This window comes from Arctopsyche grandis, chromosome 1, assembly GCF_051622035.1.
Source record: "Arctopsyche grandis isolate Sample6627 chromosome 1, ASM5162203v2, whole genome shotgun sequence".
Lineage (NCBI taxonomy): Eukaryota > Metazoa > Arthropoda > Insecta > Trichoptera > Hydropsychidae > Arctopsyche > Arctopsyche grandis.
Window position 1 is genome coordinate 42,096,314 of NC_135355.1, and position 22,340 is coordinate 42,118,653.

A 22,340-nucleotide genomic window follows, 5' to 3' on the forward strand; every position below is an offset into this window, starting at 1 on the left:
TAATAATCACACATTATACGATAAATTTTACCTCTAAAATGATTTATTTCGACGAGAGAAACAATTGAAGAATAAAAAAATCCGTTTGATGTAATCGACAACACCCCGGGTTAGCTTCCATCGTTGGATCACCCATACTAGTACATGATATATTCTCAGTAACTGCGCTTTACGGGAAAGTAAATCGAGAATCTCATCTGTAGATAGGAAATTATCCGTTCTATAATGAATAAAAATTTTCAAATAGTCTTTAAATATGTAATGATCGATGTTGAAGTTCTACTGTAGGAGGTAAAATAAAAATAAATAAAATAAAGACGCATCATTGAGATTTTTAGCATAATTATTAATTTATTATAAGTATAACTTAGTAATATCTTATCACAATATGCAATATAAAATTAGAACGTAAATACATGTATAATCATCAGTTGTATTTATCTATTTACAGGTATTTATTGCACTTACTTAAAATTAAAAATAGGTATCTAAACATAAAAAGATCATATTGTCATAAATAACAAGCAGAATAATTTAATCAAAATATCGGTTATAACAATATGCTTAAGTATGATTATGTATAATAATATAATATGAGTCCCAATAATTTTAACAAAATATTTTATTTTAACATTTAGATTCGTGTAAAAATTAGTTTAAGTGTGAACACAATTTTTGAGCTGAATTACCAGCTAGATAAATATTTAATATCGGGTATTGATTTTACACAAGTATTATATTTTTACAGGAATATTATTATATAATGGACATTGTGTTCATTCTTTAAAAGTTATGAATACAACATAAAATTGAATATAATATTTATACAAAACATTATGTTTATTGGTCCCATAAAAGAATTACACTTTATATTAAGCGCTGTTTTATCGATATTTTATAATAATCGTAAAATGTTCTGTTATTTTTATTATGTAGAACGAATTGAGCAGTGGTCGTGCAAACAAAGTCTATTTATATTTATTAAGGCATTGTTATGTAGCACATTTTGTCGAATATTACATGCACAAACACTTAATAAATTATGATCACCAAATGCACCTACGAGTACGTATATGTCTAATTTTTCTTAAATTTAACTTAATTGCTTGATTTAAAACGTACCAATAAATAACTTAAAATGAGATATTGATACCGAAACGAAATAAAAGGATAGGACGGAGAATAGAAAGTGTAATTTGTTTTCTTATATATATCGTGGATGTGAAATTTTATTCATATTTATTTTATAAAAACACTATTAGTAAATTTACCATCCAAATATAATTCTTAAATATTTTAAAGGAACAATGATATGGTATAACATTAAGAAATATATTATTTTGCCCTAATAAGCTCATTTTTATTGTGACGCTATAATTGAAATGTGTGTTTGTAAACATTGCACTTACATATGTACTAAAATATATACATATTACATCAATCGTTTGAATTGTTTTTGTCATTCACTATATTAATAAACGTATCTTGAACATTTTCATTGCTTTCACTCAACGTGAACTGTTGTTCTTCATCAGTTTCTTCAAAAGTGTCATTCCGATATATGCTTTCCGGACCACCATCGGAAGATACATTTTCTCGGACAATTATCTCACATTCTTCGTTGGAATTGCAAGGTGGGTGGGTTAGAAGACCTATCAGATATTTGCAAAATAAATATCACTATGCTTCAGTTAATGTTAAGGGATTAAAATTATTTGGAACACAAAACCTTTGTCACACCAAAACGTACATATAAAGCGAACATGATATATTTTTTATATTGAAAGCACATTAGAGCCAATATGAGTATTTGAAGACTTTATTTACTATGAGTTTGATCAGCACTGGAGATGTTTATATCAGATTGTTCCATCGAACAAAGCAGGAGATTCGAAACTGCATCAGACGTTGATATCAGTCTCGAGAGGAGGCGGCAATTCATTAGGTGCCCGTCGCAGCGATACATTTTCTGCATGATCTACAGTACAAAGCATCAACTACTAAGCAGACAATACATACAACAAATAACATTTACCTATAATACATATGTCAACGTATCATTGGAAAAGTAGAAAGTTACTCCAAAAGAAATAATTCAAATTTTCATATACAGACTTGTACTAAGTAATGCTTTAAAACTGAACTAGCATAAAAGAAGTGCTATTAAATAAATTTACTCTACAATTACACATCCAATTGTCTTTCAGATATCAATCCCAAGTCATGTATGTATGTATATATGTATATATGTATATATTGAAACAAAACTTACATATCTTTTTGATATACATACATATACAGAAATAAATATGAATGCTTATATTTATGTACATATGTTTGTTATGAAAGTCCACAGTTTTTAACTAGGGACCATCAGTATGATGTATATAATTTGGTATTGAGAACTATGGATTTGCATAAAAGGCAACATACATAAATTCATTTTCATATGCATAGATAGATTTCAGGTATATTCATGATAGAAATTCACAATGTGTGTACTTCGTTTTTTTAAAATTAATATGGAGTTTATTACACATTTAATCTACTATACATTGTTTTAAGCCCAACGTATTATATTATATTATATAACAATGGATTCGACATGATCTTGAAAAAGTATTAAAGATATAATGCTTTTTAACATGAATTATTATGATTAGCTTATTACCCAATAATAGGCTATATGTAATTATATATTATAGACAAAAATATTGTTTTTAAACATACACATGCATACTTGATTGAATGAATTCTTTTAGAGTACTTTATAAAACTACATTTTCACTACCAATTCATGAAATTTGGCGATTTCATATCCGGTATCTGGCACTTTGCGCATGCAATAAACCCCACTGGCATTTCAACTATACATTCCCATTCAACCATTAGCTCACTGATAAAGTGCCACATTCCGATTACTGAAAAGGCACACACTGTCTGTGCAAACGTAGCTTTAGTTTAATAACTTATTTTATTAGCACTGAAGGCACGTAAGGGCACATCCATGAAATGTTTTGCTTTTTAAATTACAAATTTTATTACACACATTACGATAGAAAATGTGCAATAATATGAAACAAGCATATAATTAACATCAATATAAAATAAAACTTATGTTATACCACAACCATTGCAAATTTTAAATGTCTTTATTTTTCTTTTGAGTGTAGGTTTATGCATATAATAAGTCAAAGATTCAAAATTAGAATCTCTTCGTTGTAATATTGTAGTTTGAAATGAAATTTTGAAAACAATCATATGCATAGGGACTTATACTTCTACATGAATGGGATTATATTCTTTAGTATCAACTTTATACTGACCGACACCACGATATTCCTCCTGGACCTTATAGAACTCTGCGAGCTCTTTTCCAGAACACAGAGGCGTGTCCACTTGAGTCGTTTCGTTAAATTTCGAATAGTCCACTTCGTAGCCCTGACGTTCCTTGTTGTATGACACCAATGGGTCGAAACGATGACCCCAGAGTACTTCTGTAGCTATGTAGCTGGATCGAGCTTGGGTCGTCTGTCCAGTGGACTCAATGGTCCCTTCCAAAATCACGACAATTTCGAAGCGATCCTGTAGCATATCACTGGCTGAGTATCCATACAGAGGACTGCTAGGGTTTATTTTGTGCACGACAGTCAGCGGCCAGATGAAGAAGAGATCAGCGTCGCATCCATCAGCCGTCACTTCCAACTCTGTCTGGAATTGGGTCAAGCATTCGCCTTCTTTGGTAGTCTTCGATCTGATGAGCTGAGCTCGGATGCTGGCGCCGATTATATGTGACTTTCGCATATCTCCAACCCTGAACATCAAGCAAAGTTCCCCGTCCCTCTGGCAGATGACTGCATACTTGGAAAAAAGCAAGGTCTGGCTTCTGTGCTTGGGTCGGGTCATCTTGGCGAAGACTATGCCCACCATGAACGCCTGCATCATGACGCCGAATATGCTCTGGATGCACATGACGAATATAGCTTCGGGGCACTCTTCTGTGGTGAGACGAGAGCCGTAGCCGATCGTGTGTTGGGTCTCTATACTGAAGAGGAAGCACGAGGCGAAGTTGTTTATGTTGGACATGCACGGTTTCCAGTTGGACTCCTCCTGGTTGTCGGGAAGGTGAGCTGGTTCCAAGTCGCCGTGAGTGAAGGCGATCAGCCACCAGATGACGGCGAACGAGAGCCAGGATAAGATGAAGCTTAGTGTGAAGACGATGAGCGTCCATCGCCATTGAGTGTCTACCAGGGTGGTGAATATGTCCTGAAGAAAGCGTAGACGTCGTTGGGAGATTCGCGATTTGAGAACGTTGCAGTCACCGTTTTTGAGCACGGCTCGTCTCCTCACCTTGCGAGCTCCATGTCGATGTTGGGTTCGACTTCTGAAAACAACAGTTGAAAGAAATTAATTTCAGTAACTCAAAAATAGCACAGGAACAAAAGCTTAAATTAGATCACAAATACAATCCTAGATAAAATTCCTTATGTCTTGGTACAAATGGACTGGAGTGCTAGTAGGTACCAGTGGCGGCTCGTCTATATGGGCCGTGGGGTTACAGCCCTCCCAGTATGGTTACACGACAATTGGTGCAAGTCCAAAAGGTTCAACGACAAAATGTACCCGAAAATTAGTGCACTGACAAAATGTACCCGAGACAAAATGATCACGCGATAAAATGTCCACGGAAATAATGTTCAAGCGACAAAATGTTCAAAAATCCTAAATTTTTAAAGTTAATTATAAATTATTATTATTTTTCAATTTAAATAAGTAAATATTGCATACGGTTGAGAAAACCTGTCATTTACACTAATTTAATAACGCCCGCGATGTATACGATAAAAAGTAAATTATTCATTTGAAATAAAGAAAATTTTGGAGACGGTTGAGAAGCCCTGCCATATAAACTAATTCAATGTAATCTGCAGTTCATACGTTTAGAATTTTTTTTTTTCAATTTAAATAAGTAAATATTGGATACGGCTAAGAACCCCTAACATTTAAACTAATTCAATGACATCTTAAAATGATATTCAATGAGTCACAATGACATTCGCTTAAAATGTAATTGTTGAATTTAAATAAGAATATGTTGGTGCGGTTGAGAACACCTGTAATTTATACTAATTTAATAACATCCGCGATCTATACGATAAAAAGTACCATATACATCCATAAATATAATACAATAAAAAGTTACTTTTTCCATTAAAATAGGAAAATTTAGGATTTTTGAACATTTTGTCGCTTGAACATTATTTCCGTGAACATTTTGTCGCGTGAAACTTTTTTCGCGGGTACATTTTGTCAGTGCACTAATTTTCGGGTACATTTTGTCGTTGAACCTTTTAGACTTGCGCCAATTGTCGCGTCCCCGGTACAAATGGACTGGAGTGCTAGTAGGTACCAGTGGCGGCTCGTCTATATGGGCTGTGGGGTTACAGCCCTCCCAGTATAGTACAAATGCATGCTATTTTTGCCATCCATATGGGCTGCAGCCCTCCCAGTATAGTACATATGCATACTATTTTTGTCTGCGTTTGATCACCGGTATGGTTAACGAGCTACTACAGCCCAATTAATCTCTGCAGCCCCTCTATGAATTCTCACGAACCGCCACTGGTACATACATATGTATCACGCGTGGATGAACCCCTGCTGGGTCTTTACAGTTTTATGTGCACACCATGAGCGTCATTTCAGCTTTTCCCAGGGAGGGGGGCAAAATTTTTGACCAGTAAGGATTGACTTTCTAGGGGGGGGGGGGGGGGATGTAATATATAAAAAAATGAGTGTATATGAATTTTCTATTTATATTTATCATTTTTTTTATTTATATATTTTTATCAATATATAAATAAAAAATCAATAGTAAAATAATTAAAAAAAAATCTATTAAAATATTTGGTTTGTTGGTTTAGTATTTAGGTTTTTTAATTCATGATAATATATTAAACAAGTGGATAGTCCTGTTCAAATCTAGGGGGGGGCGGCTGCCCACCCTAGCCCCCCTCAAATGAGTGGTGCAAATTCGCAAAAAGTAGAATTTTGACTCTAAATTATGGACTCTATTGGATGTTAATGGCAGAAACTGACAATAAAGTGTGTTGGTCAGCCAGTTTCTGCCATTAATCTTCTAAAAGAATATGTATATAGTTCCCAGAGCATTTTTTGGATTGCGCTAATTTTTCCAAGCCTCATTTAATTGTTGAGATTCAGGGGTTATGGAATTTAAGGTCAATATTATGGCATATTATGCGTCTTGCATATGATGAATAGAGGTAGGATAGCCAAGGGGCCGCTCATTGTTCCATTGTTGTAAATCCTTTGTAAAAAAGGTTCGGCAAACCTATATTTAAACGGCAAACCGATATTTAAAAAACATTAAACAATTTAGACCCATTCAAAAATATTTTGTATTCAAATTAAGCTTAAGATTATATGTAGATATACATTTTTTTATCTACATATGTGTACATAATATACACGTAGAATATTATTTTTGTATTACCATATTAAATTATACTAGTGGTTTTACCCGGCATCGCACGGTTTTTGTAATAAAAACCGCTTAAGCATGGTTAATCTAATAGTAAACATTAAATTGTTTTTTTTTATTCTGGAACTGAAACAGGAAATCGGATCCGGAACTGAAAAATGAATCGAAATCGAAAACGATATCGATATCGTTGGCAAAGATACTTTGATTTGTTCGATGACGTCACAGATTCTACGAAATTTTTGTTGAACTTATATATTAGATGTAATTCTTTTTTACATTCTTAAAAAAAGCTATTGAAATGTTTGTATCTAGTTTTGAATAACGAATAATAATAATACGCACGCTCGTTCAATAGTTAAGTGGGAAATTTTGTTCATAAGGAAATTGACATTCATTTATCAATTGCAGGCAAAACCCATTTTTTTCAATCGTTCAATTCGGATATTTCCAACTTATTTCGAGTATAAACATTGTACGATATTATAACCACAACACAAATAATATTTAAATCGTTATCAAAATGACGTTTATTACCTACTGGTAAAATGTCAATTTTAAACAATGACGCCATTTAATTGTACACTATATTTAAATGGTACAAATCATTCTTTTGAAAAATTCACACAATGCCTTAAATGTTAAAATATACCTTTTTCCATTTGGATAATATATCCCAGGTGTCAGAGATCCGTTGTCTAAAATTCTCACTCCGTTCCATCCGTTCGGTATGAGTTGCGATTCCTCTTTGGTATTGGGAGATTCCATGATTATTCGCGTATATGTTTTAACTATTCGTACGTATTATATTGTATAAAGTAATATAAATTATAATGTGCAGTGGTTTCGAGGACGGATGCGTCTAAATTATAATTTGCAGTTGTTTCAAGGACGGATGCGTCTTCCTCGCTTTAAAATGGCGGAAGGCGGGCGGCCATTTCGCACGGCAGACTCAGGGTAGACAACCTGCGGACCAGAATACGATTTCAAATATCGAAACACACGCACCGATCCGATCTCATGTTGATCCGAATGCGAACTGACATCTTTCAGACGCGCCGAGCGCCCTTTTATCACTTCTCGTCGATGTTTGCGCTCCTCGTCAGAATGTCGATTATGACGACCACGTCACGGGCCCCTAAACGCCATTTTAAATGGACGATAATTGAAAACTTAAATTCACTCTTTATGGATGTTTGTGTACGAATGTCGATTCGTAGCCAATATCGATAACATCAAATTTGACTGTCGCTAAGTGAACACCAGTTTAAATTACTTAAAAAAATATGTTTACATCTATACGTAAGTATTTAGTTAATAGAGATGGTTTTTAAAAAAAAATTATTTACATCAACGATTATATTTGGAGCTTAATGTGATTTTTTTTGCGCACTCTACACATATTTTTAATAATTAAATTATTTCAAAAACTTTAATAATAATCATGCCGTGATTATTTATTATAATTAATAATAATAAATAACCATGGCAAAAATTGGAAATTAAATGAAAACCATGAAAAGAAATCTTCGTTTGTTTTTTTAATTAATTTGTTTGAATCGATTATCAAAAATGTTATTTAACGACCGACCAATCACAAACGACTTTGACCAATCCAGCCAATTAGAAACGACTTTGACGGCAGCCAATCAGAAACGACTTTAACGGCAGCCAATCAGAAACGAATTACAAACGCCGTTTTGGTTTTACATATATGACTAGTGGTGCTACCCGGCTTCTCTCGGTAAATGGAAATGATATGAAAGCCATGAAAATAATCTTCATTTGTTTTTTTATTAACTTTATTTGAATCGAAAAAAAAAATTAATAATAATAATTTTCTGTTATATTTTTGACCATTGTGGCGCATTAAGAATTCCTGTAATGCTACAATGGTCCAAACTTTAAATAAATAAATAAATATTATTTAACGACCGACCAATCGCAAACGTCTTTGACCAATCCAGCCAATCAGAATCGTTTGAAAGTCGTCTTTGACGACAGCCAATCAGAAACGACTTTGATGATCGCCAATCACAAAAGAATTACAGACGTCGTTTCGGTTTCATATATATATAACTTATAAACATTATAAAAAATATAACATATATATATATATATATATATATATATATATATATATATATATATATATATATATATATATATATATATAATATATTAAGAAATCGTGCTATAAGGGGCACTGAATTTTGCATTGTATTATAATATAAATTTATAATACGAGATTTGTTTGAAAAATATGGTAATTACGATTTGAAAATATAATTTGAATGTTTTACCAACATTTTTTTTTCAATTTACTCCCATACAATTAAAGCGTTTGAATATTTTGATTGTGAATGAGAGGTCCAATTTAAAACACAAGAAAAAAATCATAATGAATTTCTTTGATTGTTTCTGAACAGACTAGATTTTGTCACTTACTAAGAAAGTTAATGGGTTTGACATTGAAAAAAAAAGAAAGATTTACGCCCGGGGCGCATTGTTTTCCATTACGCTACAATATTAAACGATTTCATGGTATAGTACAGAATACGAGAGTTTCACGAACGAATTAAATTGGGAAATGCTGACATATGAAAGGTATTGTATTACTTTTGACAGGCGAGAATATATACACGTGTGATTCTAAGTAAACTTACAACTGCGTTAGATTTATGCAGTTGTATCTTATTTTATATGCTCGACCGATCCTTGCATATCTAAATATCAAATTGCACACTTGCGATTATGACATTGCACACTGCAATTTATTGTGTGCTCAATATTGTTTATTGTAAAATTTTCATTCATATGCTAAAACCATGCAGACGCATCTGTACATAAACCACTCGTTCGGTCGAAATAAGTTAGTCAAGCTAAGGTTAAACTTGGACGTGCGATTATATTATATTATATCAATACGAATACTGTCAGATTGGTTTATCGCACAAGAAAATTCCTTGTAAGTTTTCTAGATAAGTAGCTCTAAAATAATCTATTGTCAAATTTTAAACTCACAAAAAAACCACACACTTACATATGTATGTATATGCAGTGGCGGACTGGGACTAAAATCAGTGCATGCCAGGAGTCAAAGGGGGCCCCCCAATGTTTAAAAAAATCCCCCCCCCCCCCCCCATATAACAAAATTTTCTTCTTTCCATCACGCTAAAAAATAAATAGAATTTTCAAAAATCGGAATATACAAATTTAGGTACAAGAAAAATGGCAAAAGCAAAATAGATCCATAAATTACATTGTATATTTCGTTTTAACCCTTGTCCCAGGTAAATAAAATGCATCATAAAAGAATTCGGCATAAAAGTGGCTTTTACTTTCGGTAGAAAACAATCAGGGACGTCATTTCAGCTTTTTCTTGGGGGGGCAGGCAAAGATTGGTCAAATTGAATTTTTTTTCAAAAAATCTTTTTTATATCGGAATAAAAATGGAAAATATTCTTTGCATACACCTTATTGAGTTATAAAATATGAAAAAAATAAGCTTATTTTTGAAAAACTTATTATAAAAAAATATTATATAAAAAGGGAAAAAAGCGCCGCAGGCGAAAATTTTTTTCTACAAATCTTCACATGGCCGACAAAAATCTACCATCAAACTGAGTCACCAAAAAACTCAATTAACTTAATTTCTACCGACTGTCTTTTCACTTTATCTATGTACATACATGTGTACGTAATAACAATAGATAAAGTTTTGTGATCATGCGAAAATTCGAACTCAGAATCGATCACTGATCACATTTACATAATGTAGAAAAATGTGTTTTTTTTTTTAAAAAAAGCTAAAAAATTTTTACTCCACCCCTGAACGTATCAAGCTGAAAATTTATATTTGTATTCTTTATGTACTAAATTTGATAAGGTTTTGGTCAGGAAGCAATTTTATTAAATAACTAATTTTTTGGACCGAATTCGTTATACATGAAGTTTAAATCCATCTCATTCGTTGTTTTATGAGAGAATGGACGTCTGTAAATAAAATAAAAATACAAGAAATAAAACCATTTGTGATTGAACCGATTCCGTAAAATATTAATTTAAAACTTTTCTTGAAAACAATAAATATACGAACTTTCGGAAAAATAAGCGTTACACATTTGTTTTTGAGACAAAATAAAGTAAAGGGGACCTTTCCCCCTAACCCCCGTATGCCCTCCCCCCAAATTACGTCCCTGAAAAAAATGCATAATATTTTCAATTAATGTTACTCGAAAATCGGGATTTTGGGGAGGGGGCCCCTATATTTCTATTTACATGGATGTGTCTAGATTAGGAATAGATTTTATATTCGGAAACTGTTTAAAATTGTGTATTTAAATCTTATTATATCGTCGAAGTATAATCAAATGTTATTTTGAAAGTATAAAGTAAATTTAAACCGCTGGTTGATGATGAATCGTCCTATCAAAATTGTTATAAGCAATTCAGTTTATATTATTCACGGAAATTTGTTTATTACCATTTTTATTTCAGTAGGTAGTTGTTACATAGGTATTGGTATATACATAATATTGACGTTGGAAATGGGCCCGGCAAAAGGGCCCACGCAAGTGTTGAAACTTACATTTTGAGCCTAATAAAAAAAGTAAACCGATCCTTGGGCTGTTAAAGCAGGTATTAGTTGTTTTTGTATATCGTAAGAAATTTGTTTTGTTGAAATACCCAAACTTTAGGTCTATTTACACACGTGAAATAGTTAAAAAGTTATTTAATTTTACTGAGGGCCCCTATTTTCTAATAGATAGTGGGGCCCACATGCCATCGGGCATGTTCGCTTATATGGCCAGTCCGCCACTGTGTATATGTTCAAGTATTTCAACAACAATGCGAACGTATATACATATCGATAAACATTGCAATATACAATACATATGTACGTATAATGTTCGCAAATATTTTCACGGCGAATTAGCAATTCTTCCGGTTGCAAATGTGCTAATAAAAGTAAAGGCTAACATTTCGGAATTTATTACGGCGATTTAGTCACGCCGAAGGGTACGCTTGATTTATTGCTCAACGTGCGATTTTCGCACCGTGACGTTCAGAAAATCGAGAAAAACAAGATCGCCCACGTGAAAATCGCTCATTGGTAAAATCGATTCAATCACATATTATTAAGATCAACATTCTTTGCAAATCGATAATAGGCTGTGTGCAGTCATACACGGGCGGCAGAACTGATTGTTTATAAATATTAAATGGCATGAATCGACTACAGTACGATGAAAACAAGCTGGTTTATATGTATGTACATTCAATGACTTCGCATGTATGGAATAACGCCTCGAATACTAACCTTTCCAAGCTCCAAATAATACAAAATAAATCCCTAAAAATAATTTTTAATACACCCATATATACTAACTTGAAAAAACGGCATACCATAAATAATATTCCCTTTGTTACTGACATTACTAACAAACTAACCAGTAGATTCTATGACAGAATCACTAATAATCATACGAACACACTTTTGAATAGTCTCGGTGATTACAACAAAATGTCTATACCATTCAGGTATAAACACAGATTACCTAAACACAATCTACTTTAGATTGTCGACTTTAGAGTCTTTAATTAATATTATGTACTAGATGTATTATGAGCATTTATAAGAATTGTAAATAGGTTTTTGAGCTCTTTTTCCTATTATGTTGTACATTAACATTAGAATAATATAATACTATGATTACTAACAAAATTAAATTAAAATTGTAAAATAGAAAATGATCCGTAGATCAGTAGCTATTAATAAAATAGATATAAGATGTATTGTGAACATAATTTCGTAATAATAAAAAGCATTTAAAAATTAAAAAAAAAAATACATTCAATGCACCAATCTGCAGGATCTTGGCCATTGGTCTACCTCCACTTCCTAGGAATCCGTGAAAATATTTCAAGATCAAATCAAAATGTCAATCTTATCATAAATTAACTAATCGGGATAATTAATATGGAGTTTGAACTGAAAAGTTAAGCTCCACTGGCATTTCAAATAGCAATATTTGCAGGAGAATCACAAAAAAACTTGATGATAGAATATCAGATTTTAATTTCAGACTAATATAAAATACATATTGACTTGTCAAAAATACTACACCACAGTGAAGTGTCACTATTCAAGATAAAAACAATGATCTATCTGTGCAAGAGTACACGTTGTGTACAAATATTCGGCGGATTAGTTCAGTGCTTCATTCGGAGCTGGCTGGTCTACGGATCAAGAACAATAAACTACCTCTACCATGAGTCGCTGCGTCTTTCATTTAGATTCCTCTACAGTACGTTAGGTTTGTGAGAAAATTCTCAACAAGGGGAGAGAGGGAGACGAAAGGCAATCACAAGTAACTCAACTCATTGTACTGTACGTTACATTGTATAGAAATTTTCAATTAAACCTTTGAATGCTGACCAACGCCGATTGGCGTTTTGCCGAAAAGTCCATGAGCCTAAAATACGCTGATAGGCGTTGTATTTTGAGTATGTAAAAGATAAACAAGAATACTACCCACTAAAGCCTTAGCATTGAAACAAACTGCATTGAACATGGGTCGTGTAATCTGTGTTAATGTTTATAAAAACTGATTTACACCGGAATTTCTGAATTTATAACCATAGCAGAATTACCCGATGGAAATCCCTAACAGCTGAGTATTTTAGATTGTGGCTTGGCGTTTAGATTGTGAGCATTACATTTTAACAACAATGAAGACGATGGAACTAGTTTTGGAAAAATACATTCATTAAAAGACTTCTTTTGTTTGTTTTATATTGTTGCAAGATATATTAGAGAGTCTAAACACACCTTTACAAAACTCGAAATCCTCGGCCGTGGTTATCTAGGGCTTGTTTGGATTAGCTACAATTTTTATACCTGCTTTCTATTGGATTTCTAAATAAATCTAGTTGGAAATGTTGGCGAAATTTTCATCGTGGCAGGCTTTCATTAGAAAAAACGTCAGCACTCAAAGGGTTAAAAACAAAATACTGCATATAATCATTAGTGTTAAAGACATATCAAGAAGAGGGATTCAAATATTCAGAAGAGCAAGAATCTATTCGAATCTATATGTAAAACACGACAGCTTGTATAGAACGAACTATACACAGGTGCATATTAAGAATCACACGTCGTCGGATGATTTAAAAGCGTACTTCAATTTATTATGCACACGATCTGTTTTAATCAGTTGACATCGCAATTGTAATGGGATCGATGCATTAATGCATTAAATACCTACACATGTACATATGTAGATACATAGACCAGATGTGCTCGGAATTGCCGTATAATTTTGGAAAATAATGGGGGCCAAATTGGAGCGCAAATAATGACCGCTGACGATTTGTTTGTGGAATCGTGGAATTAGTGTCAATTATCGCGTAATAATTTTCTCGCTAAATAGCAGGGTATAGTTAGCAGATTGTACCTACACAAAAACGAGCAAATAAAATATTGTGAAGTGGCAGGCAGGCGCCTGTGCACACGAAATGTTGTCGAAAGAAATTTTTACTGAGTACAAAATATTTGCTAGTCAAATTAGTGAGTGAAAATTACCCCATGACCGACAATACGTTTTATTAAATCTGTCTGCGAATAACGATTTTGTAAAATATACATATGCTAAATTTTGAAGTGGCCTTTCGGTAGAGGAAATTCAAACAGAAAGTACATACGTCACGAAACGTGACGTAACGTAAGCGACTATCGCGCCTTCTTGCGGTTGTTTTGAAAAGTTCACAAATTCCGCTTAGCATATCAGAATATAAGGATTCCACGACATAAGGTCCAATTATATAAGATCCAACGACAAAGGTACCACGAAAGAAGACCCACCCGATAGAATGTCCACCTGATAAGTGATCCAGATGATAAAACGTCCAACCGAATAAAGGTCCAGCCACAAAAAGTCCGAAAACAAAATACAAAAAAAGTAATAATGGTTGATAAAACGCTCCATATTTAAATCGGATATCGACTCGGAATTTAATCGGAATTTAGTTTGATATCGGATATCAAGTCAATTTTATCGAGTTTTATCAACAATTATTACATTTTTTTATATTTTGTTTTCGGGCTTTTTGTGGCTGAACCTTTAACCGGTTGGACGATTTTCGGTCGGACGTTTTATCATCCGGGTTTTTTATCATGTGGATCACTTATCAGGTGAACATTCTATTGGGTGGATCTTCTTTCGTGGTACCTTTGTCGTTGCATCTTATATCATTGGACCTTATGTCGTGATACGGAATATAAGTGTATCGTCTCTTTTACTTTAGAGTACAAACTTCGCGTGGAGAAGTGTTTATATAAATATAATAAATGTTTTTTTACGAGTGCTTAAGAACGCCCTCCAACGTTTAAAAGATGTCATCGATTCAATGGAAGATAACGAGGTGTGTTTGTTTGCAATAAAAATACGAGATACGCATTGAACTTTTCTGCGTTTACGATATAAATAAAATAAAACGTGTAGGAATATAAATATATAGGTTCGAAATTCAATTTCGGCAATAGTGCTGTGCAGAAAAGAACGATTTGAACCGGATAAATTTGAATGTGATAATTTAAAATGCATACCATTTTCCGAATTATTCGGGCTATAATTCAATTTTCATGCAGGCACTAATAAAGTGTATTGAATTCAGATGGAACTTCTTTAAATCAGTCAAGGCGCAGACACACTAAACCATGCTTAAGTAGACTCCAGCTGTGAATGAGCGAGTCTGTCATGTCATTTTTATAATTCGTACGATCTTTATATTTCGACAAGTTGCTTCTACATTTCTTCAAATCTAAGGAACACGGAACAAGGAAAATTTTTCACCAACAACATTCCAGGGGGTGGGTTTTGCCCTGACATGGATCAAGCGTGCTAGCGTTTCTTTAACATGTGCAAAACTATTAAAAAAAACCTTGTAAAAAAAATATGTCACGTACCACTCTGTGTGTCCACCTTTATGTATACGCATTTAAAATCTTTCACTTGTTTTTATATTTTAACGTTAAGTGATATGTCTTATTTTTTATTAACATATTCATAAGATTGATTTCGCGAATATATTTGAGTATGTAAAAAAAAACAATAAAATGTGTATCGATGTAATAAATAAAAGCTGAAAATTAAATGGTCAGTAATTGTTCATAACCATTCAAAAATAAAAGTAGGTATATATACTATTTAATGATACTAAACGGTTTTATTATTAGTAATAATAAATAATAGCTAAGCAATCAGCTGACTGTTAATAAAGCGACAAGTTAAGTCAGTTTTTATAGGAATTACATAATAGTAAATGGCCGACATTTTATTGGTCAGTAACTTTAAACGGTTTTTTATAATATGTAAATGATCAGGGAATAAAGTAATCAGTTCATTCGAATCGGTAGACAGACAGTTGTGATTTTAATAAATGGTCAATATTTTGACAGTTATGTAGTTCGTATTTTCAAATATGAAGCTATTAAATTACTTTTTAAACCAGATACTGATTTTTAATGTTATTAATAATAGAAGCATTTGCACTATTATAAAATCTAACAATTATCGACCGACTATAATTAACAACTGACCAAAAATTGAGTTGCCTCAAGAAAAGTTCAAACACCGGGGCTTAAATATTATATATCATATCTTTTTATAGATTTTCCTGTTATTTTTCCGAGAAAAATCAAAAGTGAAATTATTTGAAAAGCAAATATTTATTTATTTAGTCTTCGGCGGTGGAGCGTGCTTTTTGAACAAAAAATGGGAGTTTTGGGTCTATTTTTCCAGGAAAGAAGGCAAAATACAAAGCTAGAGAGCAAAAAAAAAGGTTCACCATAAAAATGAACAATGGTGCGTAGGATCGCACAGAAGCTTACTTATAATTAATTAAAATTAATGTTGGAGAACCCTGGTATACATATGTTGCATCTTTCGTCGTAAGAAAGTTTTACTTCTCGTTTAAATCGCACCCCAAGTCTGTATAAGTTATTGAAAGTAGTTTCAATAATATTTTATTGATTTACGACATGGTCCCTGCCCATTACTAAACCTCAAAGCAAACGCTGTGCTGTCCCTTTTTTTGTTGTTCAAGAAATATTCGCTTATTCCCTACGAAAGTTTGCACATGCTCATTTTTTTCATTCTTCCATAAGTTACCTATAATAGTAAGCTTTGAAAAAAAAACTTAAAAAAAAAAACGATTGATCGAGCCGAAAAAGTCGGATTTCAGTTTTTTGAAAAATGGTTAAAAAACCGGTTTTTCGGTTTTGGTTTCAAGCCGGGTTGGAAGCCCTACGACCATACATATAGCATATTTTCTTAAGTTGTGACGTTATTTACGTTCATTTTACATTATTTTTGTTCATTCTTGTTCTCACACTTATGCTGAAACAAGGCTGTTACAAAAACGCCTAAATTATCATCTTTCATTTAACGTTAATTAAAAAAGCCGAAATTAAGCCAAAAAAGCCGGTTTTCAATATATTTTTAAATGATCAAATAATCAATTTTTCGTTATAAACTATTATTATTTTCATTCTTATTCGTTATAAATTACACCGAAAATATAAAACATATGTACATAACCTCCAATAAAGTACGTACGAAAAAAATACTAAATTTTATGAAAATATTGGCAAAACTTTCAAAATTTAAACATCACAATATCATCAGGGAATAGTAATTTTGAGATTTAAAATGTACGATAAACTAACCTTTTTATGTTTAAAACTAACAGATAGTAGTAAAACGAAAACACACGCACGCAATAACGCACCTACACACACATTTGAACCAACTTTACATTGAATGTAAAAACTTCTATTACACAAAACGACCAACAACTACACGTATGTATACACAATAGAAAGCAAATAGAATAATCACACGTCGAAAGCGATTGTCGAGTTTTATAATTGAGATTTACGCGCGCGCGAACCACCAAACGAGAGTGTCAACGTCCGGCCGGAAAACTCGCTCGATTTTCCGCTCGATTTTCACGGTCACATCTCCGACCCGCGTTTCCGTCTCCCTCGGAAGAGTTTGCGACACTGAAAAGCGGGTCGGCGAGACGTGCATGTGCCACACACCGAAACTGATAACACCGATTGATTGCGAAATCCTTATGTGCCCGACTCACACTCGGCACAATAACAGCGAATTGACGAATAAGAGCATTTGCTAAGTGTCGCACGTATCGTATGCAAATGGACACGTGAAGCGGTGGACAAAAGTGCACTCGGTCCGTAAATAGACCAGTTTGACTTATGACGAGACGTTCGGAAGAAAAACTCGAGACGAGACGCAAAAGTGTGATGGATGCGACATCGTCTTTGATACTTTGTATAATATGTAAATTTGGATCTTTCAGAAGCCGAGTGTCGCAGATAAATTTCAAGTTGAAGCGTTAATGTCACATGTTTCTATTCTGTATGCTGTATGACCAAATTTGATGAAATTTTACCGTAGCTGCAGAATTTTCATCAGTGGTCATACATATTATACATGCATACTATCATATGTGCATGGCTTGTTGCTGCATCAATGCTGTATAAATCAAACCCCTTGGGTGTAACGGCTTTGTCGCCTCTTCCAAGTATGTTAAATTAATATTATGTTAAATCTTTCAAAGTTAATTTTACACTCTGTTTTAGCTTAAAACAGCAAACCTTTAAATTTTTGGAAACGAATTCATATCAACTTACGATAACGTTTTCTATACTTTTATACCTGAGCGCGCAAAAACAAATCTCAAAGCCACCGCTAAGTGCTGTACTTTTTTTTGTTGTTGAAAGTAAGATACGCCTATTCCCTAAGAGAGTTTGAATATATATATTTTTACATTATCTATGTACGTAGTAACAATAGATGAAGTTTTGTGATTATGCGAAAATTCGAACTAGAGATTTTGACTGATTCGAACTCAGAATCGATTACTGATCACGTTTTCATGATCTAGAAAAAATGTGTGTGTGTATGTGTATTTTGGGGATTTTTTGAACACCGTTAGTCCTATCGAACCGAAACTTAGTATCGGTTACTGAAATTCTTATCGACATGACGCAAATTTTTTTCAAATTTTTAAGTTGACCGGAAATGGTACCTCCCCTTATAGGTGTCCTCTTTGTTTTAAGTTTTTGAATTCAATTATCTCCCAAACCGCTAACTGAATCGGATTAAATCTTTTTAACATGTAATAGAAATAATAATTTTTATAACTTTATATTTTTTAAGTATTTTTATCTGAACCGGAAATAGTACTTTTACTCTAGAGAATCGAGGTTTTTTATGTTTTTCTCAGAAACCTTTTGGTTTATTGAACTGAAATTTCATATCTAGTTTCTGTAGTGATGCTATTTTTATGTATATTTTTGGGAGGAAATGGGAGGACTTATTTGAGCATTTAGAGTGAAATGTGTTCTATAATTGAATCGGTATATTTAAAAGTGGCAAAAGTCCACTTTTCTTCATTTCGAGAAATATTTCGCAAAACATCATATATACATATTTATTACATTTTATACCAGGAAGGCCTTACAGGTAAACCCCAATGCGCCTTCCTGGCCAATTACAAACAATACAGCATTTTTATTATAAAAGTCACTGAATTACGAGACTCTGAAAACTCGTAAATTAACGAGACATCTATGAATTGTACATACATTTTATTGTACATTAATCATACTCAAATAGTGGTGACATAGTAGGTAGGATGGTTTTTAGCGAATTTTTAATCGGGAACCGTTTCAACAATGAAATCAGGAAGAAAATTGGCAAACCCTTATAGGAATCGATCGACCTGGAGTCACAAATCTCCAGGCCTGACCAGCAGCACTACAGATATACTCAGAAAATTCTTTTCAATCGAGGTCAGCTCACGGGATCGAACCCGGCGCATCTCGGTATTAGGCAGAAGCTTAACGACCGAGCTATACTACTGGCTAAATATTTATATGATAACGCTATTCTGTGTGTCTGTGTATTTGTGTGCGATAATGTTTCCTTTAGGGAAACAAGTCTCTGAGCATTTAGCGTCATCTATTGAAAATTTAATTAATTAATTAATTTTTCTATTGGTGTTTGATATTGTTTATATGTAGGTAGGTAGGTATTTTTAGCATTTTTTTTTCATATTAAACAATTAAATACAAATATATAGTTAAATATATTTAAAAGGTATTTGAAAAAAATACGACCCCGTGCGGATTGAACACAGGACCGACACATTTCTTTTAATTTTTTTTTATTTAATAACTTAATATATGCCATAACCCATGCAATGATATTTCATCGGGCACAACACTAGTTAAATATAATGATATTTAAAAATACTGTTGGCCTGTAATACTTTTTTTTTGCTTTTCCGATATTCTAGAGGACATATCAAAATAAAAGAAGTGATAGCAATTCGTGAATTAAGTCAGACAAATAGTGTTTTTGGATGTGAAAATTGAACTTTCGCCACTTTCTGTAAATAAAAAAAAGAATATGCCACAGACATTTTGTTTTGAACAACATTAATATACATTTAAGACATTATTTGAATGTTAACCACGCTTCCGGCCAGACCTCGGTTTGTGACTCCAGGTCGATCGTCTCTCATCAGAGTTTGCCAATTTTTCATTTGAAACGGTTCCTGTGAAATTGGCATTTCCTTTCCTATCTAATCCATTTTCTTGCTAATCTAAGTTATTCAGCGTCTCGAACTTCGCCAATTTGATTACAAAATCGTAATAGGATCCTATTACAGGATTGGCAAACTGTAATAGGATCGTTTCCTATTACAGTTTGCCAATTTATTTGCTTTCGTTATTGAAACGGTTCCAAACAAATTGGAAACCTATCCTCATTTATCACTATTATTAAATTTATAATAATACGTTTATATAAAGCACATATGTATGTAGAAATTTGGCCATAGGTGTCACCTTGGGGCAAAACCCATAATGGCACCATGGTAATTATAAATAAAGAAAATCAAGATATTTATCTCGCAAAAGACTAATCCTTACGAGAGACTTATATTTATTTTTTTCTAGCTTTTGCCCACTCTATTCTAAGTAATTCGGTTAATAATTAAATAAAAATAATCATATAATTAAAAAAAAATTGAATAATTTTTTTAAATAATTCAAAAGCATCCATTTTTGGAATTAAACACTTAATATAATTATAGGAGATGTATATCTTTCAAAATATACCTATTATGTGTACATACATACATAAGTATTGTACATATGTTTGTACGTACTTGAAATGAGTTATTAATTGAGTTATTAGAAGAAATTAAACAAGATCGAATGAGCAGTGAACGAATGCATTAAGGAAAATTTTATAACATATCTATTGTAACATGTAATTGTATATTATTTATTTTTATATAAAATACGAAACGTGTACTTCATAGTTTTGAAGCAGTTTTCTACCTGTATGTTTGTATAGTGAGATACGTGAATAGTATTTTTTTTCAAACAAAAATTATCTACACTGTAAACAAAGACGTGTATTGCATAATAAAAAAAAGATTGCCTCGTTAATGTGCGATTTGATTAACCAAATTATTTCAACGTCAATTAAATCTAAAATACTAGAGAAGTGACCTGAAAATAACACGATGACTATTTTAAATCTTAGATAATATCAGTAACGTTTAATAATAACAATCTTTATCAGTAAACATAAACTACGACACGAAATAAACACGCACTAACGATAAGGTAACTGGAATGATAACAATCGGGTGTCTGGATTTTATCTATATATATATATATATATATATATATATATATATATATATATATATATATATATATATATACATATATATATATATATATATATATATATATATATATATATATATATATATATATATATATATATATATATATATATATATATATATATATATATATATATATATATATATATAAATCTAATTTAATTTTGTTTATTGAGAAATAATGTTAAAATAAGTATAATATCGTATTATTTAAATAAAAAAATATTTGAAAAATTAATTAGGCAAAACTACATATATAAAAATAAAAAAAATTTTGGGGTTAAGTTATAACTAAAATCAAATCATATCATATAAATTTACCGACTGATATTTACGCAGAAATATGTATGTATGTAGTTATCGATACATGAAAAAATAAATAAAAAAACATATCGCAGTTAAAAAATGACGGCCATAGAAGTATGTACATTGTGAATTGAAACAAAAAATAATGGATTTAACTAAAATGAATCTCATTTTGTCACCCCTGCTACGTATCCCATTCCATAAGATCATAACCAGCAGCATGGACAAGGGTCAGCAAATAATGCTTTCGAAGTAAATGGTCACGGGTTTCAGTCCCACTAGAGTCCCGCTGCTGGGCAGACCGTGGTTTGTAACTCCAGGTCAATCATTTCCTACCAGAGTTTGCCAATTTATCTGATTTTCATTGAAACGGTTCCTGCAAAAATTGGCATCCTAGTCCTATCTCTCTCGCAAAAAACTATTCAACATCGAGATTTTTCGCTGGTTAGTATAAATGCTCCAAATTTCTCCATAGATGTATAATCTTAAATGCTGCTAGTCAGACTTAGATATTTGTGACTCCAAGTCAATGGTTTCCTATCAGAGTTTATCTGATTTCATTGTTAAAGCGGTTTCTCCATCAAAATTTGCAAACCATCCTACCCAATATGTCACCACTATTTGAATATGATTTCAAAAATTTATTATCTATAACATAGATATCACGCTAATTCTTATATACATATGTATAGTATTTATATTATGCTTATATGTATGTAATCTTATAATAATA

The 22,340-nt window shown here is 32.3% G+C and overlaps 2 protein-coding genes across 2 annotated transcripts in view; both read right to left on the reverse strand.

Annotated features, from left to right (window-relative positions):
• Positions 1-333: 333 nt before the first annotated feature.
• Positions 334-17,381, reverse strand: LOC143918032 (G protein-activated inward rectifier potassium channel 3-like). Its single transcript, XM_077439695.1, has 4 exons — positions 17,235-17,381; positions 7,131-7,468; positions 3,327-4,384; positions 334-1,652 (listed from the first exon to the last, which is right to left on the reverse strand). Exons 2-4 carry the CDS (start codon positions 7,268-7,270, stop codon positions 1,438-1,440), a joined length of 1,413 nt encoding a protein of 470 aa, XP_077295821.1. The 5' UTR covers positions 7,271-7,468; positions 17,235-17,381; the 3' UTR covers positions 334-1,437.
• LOC143915619 (ATP-sensitive inward rectifier potassium channel 12-like) overlaps positions 4,256-22,340 on the reverse strand; it is an 89,719-nt gene continuing 71,634 nt past the window's right edge. Inside the window, exon 10 of the mRNA XM_077436333.1 lies at positions 4,256-4,384. The gene's annotated coding sequence lies outside the window, so the exon portion shown is untranslated. The remainder of the gene's footprint in view (positions 4,385-22,340) is intronic.